General features: G+C 37.3%; 1 protein-coding gene across 2 annotated transcripts in view; it reads right to left on the bottom strand.

Moving 5' to 3' along the window:
• The window catches only part of csnk1da (casein kinase 1, delta a), a 59306-nt gene extending 44927 nt beyond the window's left edge, over positions 1-14379 (bottom strand). For both annotated transcript variants that reach the window (XM_056240625.1, XM_056240627.1), the window contains exon 1: positions 13903-14379. In XM_056240625.1, the coding sequence (XP_056096600.1) occupies positions 13903-13978 (76 nt within the window). In that variant the 5' untranslated portion in view covers positions 13979-14379. The remainder of the gene's footprint in view (positions 1-13902) is intronic.
• Between the last annotated feature and the right edge of the window lie 453 nt (positions 14380-14832).

The following is a 14832-nucleotide window of genomic DNA, read 5'->3' on the forward strand; positions in this document are numbered from 1 at the left end:
AGCTATGTCTACTGAGGTGGGTAATACATCATACACAGTATCATAGAATTATGTCGAAATTGCCATAAAGCAGTTCGTGTTTCTCGCTCGTTCTCGCTTCTCACGAGACTTCCTATTTCCAACTTACCGGGACGTTAGTCCCCATGTTGCAAGGTTGGTTTTCCGCCTGGGAACGCTAGGGGGGGAGCGGGGAAAGTGACCATTTTCACCAGAACAGGTTATATAACCAACCAAATGATTTCTAAATGGTTTTATTAAGTTGTTAGATGTGCAAGCAATTTATTTTTATGTTTAACAAGTGCTATACCAGGACCAGGCCGCAGGATCCAGTACTCTCCTGTTGAATCTCACCCGTACGTATGCCATGTATTTCCAGCCACTGCTCTTCCTGAATAACCATGATCTATTACTTTCAATTTGACAAGTCACTCTAAGATGCACGAGTAGTACCAGCTTCACAGGATAATACTCTGAAAAGCCATCACCTGCCATGGCTCATGGAAAAAGGCAAGCAAGCTATACAGTCCAATTGCTCAGATGGTCCCACACGATACAACTGACCATGACCCTTTTAAATAACAGCTATAGTGGTTTTCCCACAGTCCCTGAAACCTTAAACCCACCCTGTGGCTACTGCCCCGTGAAAGAGTGGTATAGCAATCAATAACTGTCAATATTATAGTGCCCTTCAACACTGTCAGCTCATAAAAAAAATGAACTGGCTAAAGCTGCTAATGCGTGAGCCGCCCAACTCACTCAGCTTAATGAAGCTACACATTACAGACGATCAAATACACATGGTGGGTCAACAAACTCTCACAGCCAAAAAACTGCAAAGAGACAAATACAGTAATGTTCCAAATTTGCAAAACAATTGCGAGGACCTGTATGTGAAAACACTTGTAAGGGGTCGTTCACAAGTATTCTTACCTTTAAAGTCGCCATGAAATCAAATTTTACAATTCGTATTTTTATAAGTAATATTGTAGTGTTTATTATAAATGATTTATCTGTGCACTTTTTAAAAATTAATGTACCCTTATAATCTTTAATCAAATACGTTATCCTTCCCTCCCCCCTCGAAACAACTTGTCTTCCTGTCACGTGCTATGGCACAAGGGCGTGGCAACTCCCCTCAAACCGCTAGTCTGCTATGAGCGAGAGATGGAGAGGAGGAGCGCTAAAGTAAAACCCTGCCCTCTATTCAATATTCCATTTCACTTGGAAATACGTCACAACACTGGAGAAAAGTCGTTTGTAACTTCCGGTTCACGGGGACTTTAATGGTGCGTTCACACCGGACGCGAATAGCGCGTCAGGCGCGAGTGATTTCAATGTTAAGTCAATGCAAAGACGCGTTACGCGCGTAAAAAAAATCCTGCGGCGCGAATGAGGCGTAGACGCGAATACGCCTCATTCGCGCGTCAAGTTCGCGCGAATTGAAGCGTCTGGCGCGGAAGCGCGTTACCCGCGAATGATTTATTTAGTGCTATTTGTGCATTCACGCGTTTGACGCGAATTCACGTCTGCCGCCCGAACCTAGCTCCTGGAGCAAATTGTGAAACTCCTGAAACCCTCCGGAGGGTCTGGTGGAAAAAAATGAGATGCCTACTCTCAGACAAATGAGGCCCACGATTAATCAGATGCAAACAGAAATATAAAACCAGTCCTAATTGAAAGAGAACAAGTTGCCAAAAAGATTGAATCCAAGATTGGGTGAAAATATGGTATAATGAGTGACTTATAAGCTATTTTTTATAGGCCGGTCATTTTTGACCGGGAACACCACAAGTGTGACTATGTGCCATATTTTTTACAAAACAAAAGTTTCAAAACAAAATTCCTGGTGAAACATTAGAGTAGACAAGTGTGATCAACAGTAGCCATTTTTTTCATTTTTTTTTTTTCATATTTCCAAATTTACTCATAAATTATTTGTTTTTTACTCAAAAAATGAGATGCCTACTCTCAGACAAATGAGGCCCACGATTAATCAGATGCAAACAGAAATATAAAACCAGTCCTAATTGAAAGAGAACAAGTCGACAAAAAGATTGAATCAAAGATTGGGTGAAAATATGGTATAATGAGTGACTTATAAGCTATTTTTTATAGGCCGGTCATTTTTGACCGGGAACACCACAAGTGTGACTATGTGCCATATTTTTTACAAAACAAAAGTTTCAAAACAAAATTCCTGGTGAAAATGTTAAGTTGACTAGTGTGATCAACAATACCAATTTTCTTCAGATTTTATTTAATATTTCCAAAATTATTTAAAAAAAATTAAAAAATTACTCAAAAAATGAATTGCCTACTCTCAAATAAATGAGGCCTATGATTATTCAGATGCAAATCAAAATATAAAACCAGTCCTAATTGAAAGAGAACATGTTGACAAAAATCCAAGATTGGGTGAAATTATGGTATAATGAGTGATTTATAAGGTTTTTTTTATGGCCCGGTCATTTTTGACCGGGAACACCACAGGTGTTATAGGGTTTTGAACACCACATGAGGGTTAATACTAGTAGTTATGTCTCTCTAATTTGTCCTGTTATTGACGTAACCAAATGCACGACGATATGTTCAAATATGTTTTTTTAGAGGGAATATACAAACGCCATTTGAGCAATTTTGACAGCCCTAGTATGCGTACGGTAGCTGTTACGAACACTGGTCATAGGATTAAGTAATACCAACGTTGTTCCGTGCTTTTTGTGGGAGATTTATTCAGCGACCACCTGGCTGAGGTTTGGACGCGTGTGGTGTGTGTCTCCCTCGCCATCGCAGTGATATTAGAGACTAGACATGCTCATTTTATTTTATGTAGAAAAATTTAAACCATGGCAGTAAATAGTTTGTTACTTTTAAAATGAAGTACAGTGTGCACTGTGCACTTTATTATGCTGGTTGCTACTGTGTGCAATAGTGTAATTATTTTATTTATGCTTAAATATTTATTTTCAGCAGTGAACTTTTTTTTGTTCTACCTCATGTTTTTAATATTTGTTAAAAATTGTTTATCTACTTGTTCTTGTTCTACCTCACGTTTTTACTATTTGTTAAATATAGTTTTTTTACGTTAAATAAATGTTACTTTTATTAAATTGAGACCTGTAACATTTGTTAACATCATGTCATTTTTATGATGTAAATTGAGGGAGCAAAATGTATCGGCTCCAAATATCGGCTCAAGAAAATCGGCAGCCCGTATCGGTCATCGGCTAAGGCTAATGGGAAATAAATCGGTATCGGCACTAAAAAATCCATATCGGTCGGTCATTTCAAAAATCCGAGTCACTTTCGAGTCACTCGAAAAAAGATTAGTTCATTTTGATGAACGAGTTCGAACAGGAGAGTTCGCAAGGCGAGCATTTGTGCCTATAAAACTTTAACTTTTTTATTTATTTTTGAAATGACCGATCGTTTCGCTAGATAAGACCCTTATTCATCGTCTGGTATCGTTTAAAGCCCTTTGAAGCTGCACTGAAACGGTCATTTAGACCTTGAACCGTTTGGTGCCCAGCAAAGTGCATTATATGGAGAAAAATCCTGGAATGTTTTCATCAAAAACAATTTCTTTTCGACTGAAGAAAGAAAGACATGGACATCTTGGATGACATGGGGGTGAGTAAATTATCAGCAAAAGTTTTTTTTAAAGTGAACTAATCCTTTAATGCTGCTATCTCTGACTCACTCACTGGACCGTCGTCGACCTGACAAAAAACTGCATACATAGGCGAAGCCATAGACAGTAAAAGAGCTCGCCAGTAAGGCGGGGCTACAGATTATGTGTCCCTAAAGAACCCGCGTATCTAATAGTAGTTTCGCATTACATTAATTCATTTGCACACAAGAATTTAATTATTTATATACCGTGTATTCTCCGTGTAAATGCATGCACCGAACCGTGACGCCCGTACCGTTTCGGTTCAATACGAATACATGTACCGTTCCACCCCTATCGAACACCAGACGAGAAGCGTAGTGCAGCGCCTAGGACAACTTACAGGAATCGCACACAGTAACGCGCACATTCTATTGTCAGTTTGGTTAACAATATTGTTGTGTTTAAGGACATTATGAAATTAAGATGTCATACATCTGACCTGTATCGGATTTAGTACCACATATTTAAGTGACACAAATCAGAATAGAAAAGATCAGATTCCATGTCGTTTGTGCTGTTCACACTGTCATTAAAAAAACAGATCCGAGTCACATGTGAGCAAAAAAAAAAATCGGTTTTGGGCCACATTTGCCTGCAATTTGAACGTACCATAGAAAACTATTTGTACGAATATTAAAGACATGGTGCGGCGCTGCGCTTCTCGTTCAGTGTGCGACCCCTTAAGATTGAGTCATGACATTTTGATTAAAAATTACAAGGTCAAAAATATACAAAAATTGCATGGATGAATTGTTCACAATAAGATCAATAACATGCATTTAGAAAATAGACCTTCTGCCTATTTTGGTAGAGAAAGATGCATCACACCACAAATAAATTAAGGCATCGCTAGTATCCAAAAGCGACACTGACACTATTCTATGTGTGTCCTCAAAAGTTCAGCAACACAGCTTAAAATCTAAACAAATCCCTGTGCGGTTGGGATATTTTAAAAGGTTCTTGCCAGGATTTACAGCTGTTTGTCAGTGTGCAAGGCTACTCACACCAGCCCAATTTCCATCTAAATTGAACCGAGTCCATTGTTGGGGATGGCAAGATTTTCCCGTCACACCCCAGTGTGACCAGGGCACACAGCTCCGATCACCCTGCCTTTTTAGCCTCACATAACGAGTGCATTCACAGGGAAAGACAAACAGCTACACATGATTAGACACATATTACTACTATAATGAACATGAGCAAAGCCTGGACACATGATCAGACTTATCAAAACAAGCAAAGTCCATGCTCTGAGACAGCCAACAGCCCATGCAAACAAATAAGGATCAATTTAACCGGTTTCCTCAAAAAAACAAAATTAATCATTATTATAGTCGATTAATTAAAAAAGTCCATAATTTCTGAAAACATGTTTGTTTTATTAATTTGAGACAGTCAAGACTAAGGTGAATGGTATGCTATGCTTTACATAATGTGCATTTCTCTGTAAAATAATCTCCCCTGGATCTTTATGCATTTCATGCCTCCATGAATGTGACACCAACACTACTGGTGAATTTCAAAGACTGCAAAGATATGTACAGTGGAATTTGATTTGCCTGGGCACATTTAGAGGAGAGAATGTTCTTCCTACCCTATACTGATAGCACAGGGGATATGTTCAGACACATCCGCTTAATACATCAGTAAACACTACAGGAGCCTATCCTTAACATAGATGTCGAAGTTCACATGGTTCAACAGCAAATGACACATATGTCTTCAACGCCCATGGTGATTTTCAAGTGACTGCATTTCAATCATGGTTTAGAGCTCTTGAGCCTTCCCTTTACATCTGCTTGCACACTCAGGGTTCCAGACTGCGACCATTTTTTGAGAATGTGCGAATGTGTATTGTTGGTATCTTCCTGAGGTAGCTTTAACAGCATAAATATTGTAATACTTAGTTTATAATCAGAATATAGTCACTTAAATAGTCAGACCTAGCATTAATTTAGTTATTCAAATGTAAGACGACACAAAAAAAGACGTGTCCCTCAGCAAAATGAACACACTGTAAAAAAATAAAGATTTAGTGTGTACTTTAGTAAGATTTATTGAAGAAAACTGGAGTTTTCACAAGTGTGCCGAAATCAGTGAGCTTGCGCTGCACTGACTGACAGTTATTGTTTTTCATCACATTTTTATGAATACTTGATACTTCACCTTGACAGTTTATTTTTAAACCTAGTGATTTTATCATATTTATTGGTATATATTTATAGTTTTTGTTCATCACATTAAAAATAACATTTTAAGTGCTGAAAAAATTTTGCGTGTGCAATTACAGGCATCGCGTTTCTTATTCCAAAGTTCACATTAGCTTTAAGTCTTTATTGCAATCAATAAAACTGCTTTATTGGCAAATTAGGAAGGCCTAAGTGTGATAATGGCATTCAAATTTAAATACAACATTAAAAAGTCAACCATTGATGGTTTTGTGTGGATGTACAGTGAGTACAGAATGTTAACCGGAAATGCCCGAGCTGGCTTATCGAAAACCAGGTTTCGCATATAGTCCATTAGGAATTAAGTCATATAAAAAAGAAAAGCTTGACCCAACTAGCATGCAATTCATCAGCATGCATTGATTAATCCTATGTTGTAGCAAAAAAGAAAGAAAAAGTGCAACCAAATCATGTGCTGGTGTGACCAACTGAGAAAGTTGGTGGCACCAGTGCAACCAGTGGACAAGTTAGTCTGAAGCCCTGACACTGGTTCCTTCATAAGACTCTCTGTGCAATAATTTCCAAGGAACCCTTCCATGATGTAATCTTGGAGATCAATAAAATTCAGCCGTCCTCCCCGACTGCAGGCAGCTGGCATGTTTCTCAACCCCCATCCCGCACACACCAGGCCCAGGGCCCTCCAGAGGGATTGAAGGTTCGGCCTGAGCCTGTCTGGAGAACAAATTGGTTGCACTCATCTCATTCATGTGCATATGCTCACATTCATTTTTCGTAACCGCAAGCTTGCTGGTTTGTGCAGTGCGGAGACAGATGGATACTTGTGTTGCAGCGCTGAGATTCAATTCATTAGCGAGAGATCTGCTAAATAAGCATCTTGGTAAATGAGAGAACAGCATGTTAAAACTGTGTGGATCTAATACCTGTTCACCTACACAAAAAGAGAGTCTAAGAACAAAGAGATTTATGACAACACTGGCTGTTAAACAATATGATCTATCAAACAGCATGTGGGAAAGTGCTCTATAGGGTTTGGACCGATACGGATAAGTCCATGGCTGATAATTGATAAATGGCAGATATTAGAATTCTAAAAATTTTGTCTCTATAAATTAAAAATGAAACTCTAAAAACAGCAAGTAAATGTGGGCATCATAAGACATTAGATGGCAGCAAAAGGTAATCCATATTTACATTATTATTCAAAAGTTTGGGGTCGAATTTTTTTTTTTATTTAACAACTTTTCTATTGTAATACATTTTAAACTGTAATTTATTCCTGTGATGTCAAAGCTGAATTTTCAAAGCAAATGATGCTTTGAATTCTCAAAGCATCATTACTCCAGTCTTCAGTGTCACATGATCCTTCAGAAATCAATTTAATATGATGATTTGATGCTCAAGAAACATTTACTATTATTAATGTTGAAAACAGTTTTGCTGCTTAATTTTTGGGGGAAACTGATTTTTTTAGCCTTATTTTATAAGATTAAAAGAACAGCATTCATTTGAAAATGTGATATATTAAATTGCACTTTTGATCAATTTAATGCATCCTTGTTAAAAGTATTAATTTCTTTCAAAAACACCACAAAACTTTGAATAGTAGTGTTATTACGTATACTATACATTAGGGCTGGGTAAAAAATAGATTTCTCGATATTAATCGATTCTCATTTTTATGAACCGATATCGATTCTTAAATCTCAAGAATCGATTAGTCATTCTGTTTTCATTTGATGAATGAATGGAACATTGTAGCGCGCATCCCGTCCAATAAATCGCAATAATCTTCGTGCTTTGTTACTATTGATACTAAATAAAGTCTCAAATTACGTCCATTTTCTTACGAAATTCAAAAACATAAATACCGTTTTGGCGCTGTGGCGTGAGATCGCTCTGGCTCAGCTCAGCTCAAGAGAAGCAGCAGCGCGGAGCGCACATGATCTCCTCTTCTACCTTAATACCAGTTACAGCGCGAAATAAACATGAATGAACGTCTGAAAGTGTGTTAAAAGATAGAGTACAACTTATCGAAATCCGTATCATGTCACATGGAATCGCTCAATCAGTGTTTCAACCGTGGAAAGACGTCAGTAAAACAACTTGTAAACAATGTGATGTAACGTCACATTTACCTCAGAAAAACCATATGTGAACAAACTCGTTAGTCAGCTAGAAAAATTAACTCTAAAGAGGAGCATTTTGCTAAATATATGCACCATATTAAATATTCATTATAATTTTTAATGTTCTTCAATATTTAATGCATGTTTGAATAAATCTGGCTAGTTTTTATGCCAGCCACCATTTAAATGTTTATATTTCATATAACTTTATTATTATAAAAATAAATAAAAGTGTAATTTAAGTGTTTGTATAGCTACAAATCAGTTCAATATTATAGTAGGCTAATGAAGCCTAGTAGGCTACAACTGACTCCCATAGTTTAAAGCATTGGTTAAGAGATTTGTTTATCTTGAGAAAATTTGCCATGTATTTATTGTACCTGATATCCAAAATAAGGCCATCCTTAAAAATATTCTTGTTTGCCGTAACCCGACCGACCCTGTCAAATTAGGACCGACCCAATTATTATTATTTTTTTCCTTTTAGTCCGACCGACTTGCCGGTTGTAAACTTGCATTAAGACCGACCGATTTTTTTTTTTACTCTTCAAACAACTAATACAAATGCAATAAAATAATATACATTTATTATAGTAAGTATTGTGAATATAAATTGCGTAGGCTACTGTGCGTTCGCTTCGTTTCATTCACTGTCAATGGTTCGCGCTCGGTGATGATGGCTGCGGCGCGGCTGCTTGTGAAATACGTCTGTATTAGAGCCCGACCGATATGGATTTTTGGGGGCCGATGCCGATACCGATATTAGGGAGTAAAAAAAGCCCGATACCGATATATCGGCCGATATTATTTATGTGTATATTATAATACAGTAGCAATATTATTTATGTGTATTATAGTACAGTATACCAGTCAAAAGTTTGGACACTTTCCTATTGGTGTGTACAAACTTTTGATGGGTACTTGTTTACACAGTAGCTATAAACAGAATAAATATATTTTATAAACACGTTTTGCAATGATCACTCAAATGTGGTAATCAAACACTTGTGTGACACAGATATGTAATGGAGGCAGGGGGAATGATAGAATGAGAATTATACAGCTGAGCTGTAACCAAACTAGTTTGCATTGCATGTTATATTATATTATATTATATTCTAATACTGTTGCATAATCTTCACTAACGACGACTTTGTCTTTTAATTTAGTCATAACTTGTATCAATAAATATATAAAAAGTGTCACTGACAAAACATTATTATCTTCTATTTTTACTCTTAATTCCTCTAATCTCTACCAGTGGAGGAATAACTCAGATCTTTTTACTAAAGTAAAATGAATAATATCATAATGAAAACGTTTTTAATTACATATGTACAGTACTTTTATACTATTTTAAATAATTAGTAAGCAAAATGTACTAAACGTGAAACTAGGCTACTCTTAATGCAAAATGGCCCTATATAAAGTGTTATAATTATATAAATTTTTGGAATATTGCTTGATGTTGAAACGTAGCGTTATCAGGCAGAATGAGCTTTAACACGGTGTCTACACCGGACGCGGCCGTTATTGCTCGCGTCGCAACAGCTGTTTACCCGAGACAAAGCAGAATCAGTTTACTGTCTTAGATCGCTCGCGCCACGCATTTTAATCAATGTTTCATCAACCAATTGCCTTAATAAATAAGAAGTAGGCCTAAATATAGCAGACAATATAATTAGGACTTCTCAGCTACGCGCTTGCAATAGTCACAAGCTCACACAATTAGGGCTGTCAACTTTAGTCGTTTAGTCGACTTATCGGTCGATGCCGTCTTGGTCGACTGACATTCTTATTGGTCGACCAGTTGCATTTTTTTTTTTTACCAATAGAAATAAATGTTCAATGATTTACTCCTTGATCTTTATTCCTTTATAAGCAGTTAAATATTACTGTATTCTAAATATAATTAGCCTATGGTTTATCCCCAACTTTAAATGCTTTAATTTAGGCTATTTTGTAACAGCGCCACAGTTTAGCGCACACACATAGAACACTCGGTTCGCACCTGTGGCTGGCTGCGCTGCTGCTTCATGCTCAGTAAGGGATATAGGTAGTTTAGCTGTATTCATTCAGTTAGAACGCTACTTGTTTCGGTTTTTATACACTATATGTTTGTATCTCGATGCGGCGTGGACGCACTTGGAAAAAAAAGAGCGCGTCGCACCGCGACCGTTGCTTCCATCATTAGCGCACACCGCGCGCCTACATTTGAAATCGAACTTGAGCGCGCAAAAGACGTGAGCAGTCCCTTTAACGGCTTTATCATGCTGACTCAATAGATTGTGTTTTCTTGATATGTTTTTGTTTTTATTTGTACACTTGACGCATTTGAAAATAGCCTAAATAATGTAACAAAACGAAAATAAACCTATATGCGGTCCTACAATAAAGCCTATTATTATTAGGATTGTTTTTTAGGCTCTTTGGGTTTTTGTGTGTGTTTGTTTTAAAACGCCTAGATAGGCTGGACAAAAGTTAACCTATAGCTTTGAAAGTAAAGAAGAATATACAGCCTGTATAAACGAGAGCTTTTGTTAGGATTTTTCATTGTGGCAGATAGCAGTTATATTTTTTGTAGCGTGTGGTGTGGTCAGGTGCACGATTGTGACTGTTACTATAGACCTAGGACAGAGCTCCTCACTTTTTGCAGTTAAAAAAAAATCACTTAATTTTCAAAGAATTGTATTATTATTATAGTTTTATGTATTTTTGATGTTTTTTCGTTGTTGTTTTATAAATGCTCTATGACAATTGTTAAAAAATGTTCAATCAAAACATCGCGTCTTTTTTTTTTTTTTTTGTCGACTAATCGTTGCGCAGGACAAGACTTTGGTCGACTAAGGATTTCTTTGGTTGACTACAGCCCTACACACAATACGTGACAGGCTTGTAGCAGAGAAATCAATTCTGCAGGCAGACCCACCGGATGAAGAAGGGTTGGCTCTCAGTCTCCACAGGCTACATAAAATATTCATTTTATTTTATTTTATTTTTCGTGTTCGCATTTATGAGGAAAAAACAATGTTACAGACGCAACAGTTCAGCACTACGGACGTGAGCGCTCTGAAAGCGGCACTAATGCTTTGAAACTTTTTACAGACATCAAACAGAAAGCACAAAACCTTCCGTTTCAAAGTGAATTTCGTTTTGTATTAATTGTATCTTAATTTTAATCAATGTTTCATCAGCCATTTGCCTGGATTTAATTTATAAGAAGTAAATTTAGCAGACGATAGATAATCTCGACACGGAGGCGCCTGCGGGTGAACTGGAGCTCGTCTCATGAACCGAAACTCAGCGTATAGACCTGAGAATTGAAATATATCTATTTTGAAATGTCTACTTTTAAACAGAACAATTCAAAACGAAAGACAGACAGACTCATGTAACCATATGAAATGTGCATTTCTCTCTGGCGCGCGCTCACTGAAGATCGCGAGTCAGCATCGTCAACTTCATCTTTGGCTGACACTGACTGAAAACACTTGTTTATTAATAAACAATTAAAATGTCTCCTTGCTATATTTGTTGTATTCATAATCATTACTTTTGCCAGTTCTTGTGACAGCTTTTAGGTGCTTTATTGGCAGCACCACCCTTACATGAATCACCGCACCCGCATTTTTTTAAATATTCATTTATCGGCCATTATAAATGCCGATACCGATAGTTAGTCCTCAAATATTATCCGATAAACAGTATTGTTGAGTATGTGCAATCCTAAGAGGTTAGTTACTGGAGATAATGTAAACAATGCACATAGTGCCAATAAAAACACTCTTGGCTGTATGATTTAACAAGCCACAAGACAACTCCAAGTTTTCATGAGAGCTCTGTGAGTATTTCACCCTCTCTGATTCATGTAGGCAGGCCAATGCTGTAGCCTACTTTTTAAGAGGCTTGGTAGAGAGAGCATGTGTTGTTGATCAGGTCGGTCTGGCCTCCTTCAGCCCCAGCTGGAGTTCATCAGGCTCTGCCTCCCCAGGTGTGGGGATATTGGGAGACTTTACATAAGCCCCTTAGCGAGTACATGGACACGAATGTTTCCACTACACCAGCTGAATCACCACTGTTGCGTAACAACATTCACACACTTGGATTGTACTGTTGACTATTAATGCCAAACCGACATGTACAAGATGTGTAACATAACTCTAGAGTCCACAACCGCTCTGATCCTGCCATTCTGCCGCAAACAGAAACAAAGAGCCTAGTCTGTATGTAAACAACAGCCACACAACAATCAGCTGATCTACTTTTTCTGCAAACCTCAATGGACTTCCGCAAAAAAAAAAAAAAAAGAACAAAAAAAAAAAAGTGTTGGGTAATTTCGCAAGAACATACTGGACGGCTTATGTATTCAGATTTGGGATCTTGCTTTGGAACTAACGGTTGTTTTTCAGGCCATTTCTGGAAAGAAGTACAGAGTGGAGGCGTGGAGTATTCCTCCACCAAAGTACTGCAGAGAGCATATCATAAACACAACTCTGTCCAGCAAATGAGATCATTGCACACAACTCCAACTGCAAAACAAAAACGAAGGAGTTGTGCAAGAGAACAAAGCTCATCAAACCACAAGGACGGAACCATATGCATCCCATATTGCAATGAGTAGTTTATAAAACTTTGCATCACAAGTCAAACCATAAAGGCCTGGGCAGGATGCTTCAAAAGGAACCGAACAACACAAACAGACTGCTATGCCCAGAATCACGTATAACTGGCAGCCTTCAATATCTTTATTGTGGTGACATAAGAACTTACAAGAAATGTACATTAAAGGCAGCTGCCTACAACAATACTCCCAAAACCAATGACGAAAGTAAATATTACATCACCAGCGCCTTTCACAACACAAAGTAAGAGTTAAGTTGAAACTTGCACACTAAGGGAACTTGCCAGCTAGTTGAGCACAACAGACCTTTTATGAAGGGTCTTATAATTAATGACCTCTTACCAACATGTAGAAACAACTCAGAAGTTGCAAAGATCTGATCACACAAGCTACAGACAGCATGCAATACAAATGCTATACAAGCGTTTACTTGTGACAAAGTACTTCACTTCCTCTTCTCTGTCAGTCATTGCATTGTTACTCCTGACAAACCAGTGAGATATAACAAATATACTGTATATTATAGAGTGTAGCAAAGTCATTACAAGGGACACATCAATCTTGATAATATTAGATGTTTAAGACACAAAACACAGGCTAAACTCGCCATCAGATTGTCTTTGACAGGATATGCTGGGACATTTTACAACACATTTTAAACGCGAGACTCCTCCAAGTTCCAACACACACCTTCCAAACAAATTATAAAAAATAATGACATTAAAAATGCACTTGACAGGTCAGCAACCTAAATGCATAACCGTGTATTACAAATGGCAAAGCACTAAAGCTAAATTAACTCAAATATACATATATATTTATATATAAGTTAACATATCTAAGACTTACAGTCTGCTCAAAGTTTGTTGTATACACCGAGCACAGCAGGTTATTGACAATATTATATCTGACAATATGTAGTCCATAGAGCATAACTGTCAAGTTTTGACTGCCTGATTCTGTATTTTCGCTCAAGAAAAGCTTAATGGGTGTCACGTAATGTTCATAACAATATGTATTTACATACAAATACGGGCCTGGTGTGTATTTAAACTGATCTCCAGTTAACTGACCTGTTAAACTAGCTGACTACCCATCAAAATAGCAATGGTTAGTGGGGGTTTTCAAGCTAACGTACACTGAATAGGACCTTCAAGAGCAGCTGATTGGGGGGACACGGACACTGGGAATCGATTTGACGTTTCAAAACAAAATATGATATTTACCTTGAATACACTGACAAATAATACCGACTATATCGATAAATGAAAAAAGAAATAAACAATTACTTACCCAAATAAATATCACCAAAGGATCCAGAGCCAATTTTCCTTCCCAGTCTGTATCGGTTTCCTACTCTCAATTCCATGATAAATGGCTAAATTTCAAAGCTAGCGATGAAGCTAGCTTTAACGGGAATTATTGAAATGATATCTGTTCGGAGAGCTTGATAAAAGGAACAAAAATCCGCTCTTTGTTATCCGTCTATTCTTCTGTGTCTTCCAGCCAGATTCCCCCAGCTAGCTTGCTAATTCCCTTCACAGTAAGCTACCCAATTTTCACCAGTCGTTTTCTAACATTCCGAATCGGTGACTATCGAAATATTAGGCTTATTAAAAAGAGTAAAGTGTGAACTTTATGCTCTAGTAATTTTCACCCTGAAAATAGTTTGTTTAAAAAAGGATGAAGTCGGATTTTTGAGAACGACTCCCTTCCTGTTCTGCTGGCCCCGGATCTACCATCGACTCTCTCTCCGTCTGTGTATCTTCTACAACAGAAGCTCCATCAGTTGAATAATCCAGCGGGTTGCAGTGACGTCATTTCCCGTAACAACAACGGGCCACTGGAAAAGCTCGGGTTTAGAAAACCAAACCAAAATTGTTGTTAAATTTGTTAACATTTCGAAACATAACCATAGCGTCAGTTATATATTCGATGTTTATTTTAAGTTGGTGTATGTCTATGGGTAAAACCGTTTTATTAGACGATGCACAGCATAAATGAGTAAATAAATGTGTTTAAAATACATATATTTTAGTCAATTTATTTGTCATTCCTGAATTACATTTATAAAATAGTTTCTCCGTAGTATTTTATTTTAAGTCTTGTTAAATATGGTAAATGTCTGTTTACATCTGTGGCTGTTTACTGTGTGTGTTCATCTTGATGTTTCAGGAAGTTACCTTGCAAAACCAGTTTGCAAAGTTGAAACTGATGCTAAAC

Source organism: Rhinichthys klamathensis, unplaced genomic scaffold (genome assembly GCF_029890125.1).
Source record: "Rhinichthys klamathensis goyatoka isolate OS25496 unplaced genomic scaffold, OSU_Roscu_1.1 h1tg000605l_1, whole genome shotgun sequence".
In the NCBI taxonomy this organism is placed as follows: domain Eukaryota; kingdom Metazoa; phylum Chordata; class Actinopteri; order Cypriniformes; family Leuciscidae; genus Rhinichthys; species Rhinichthys klamathensis.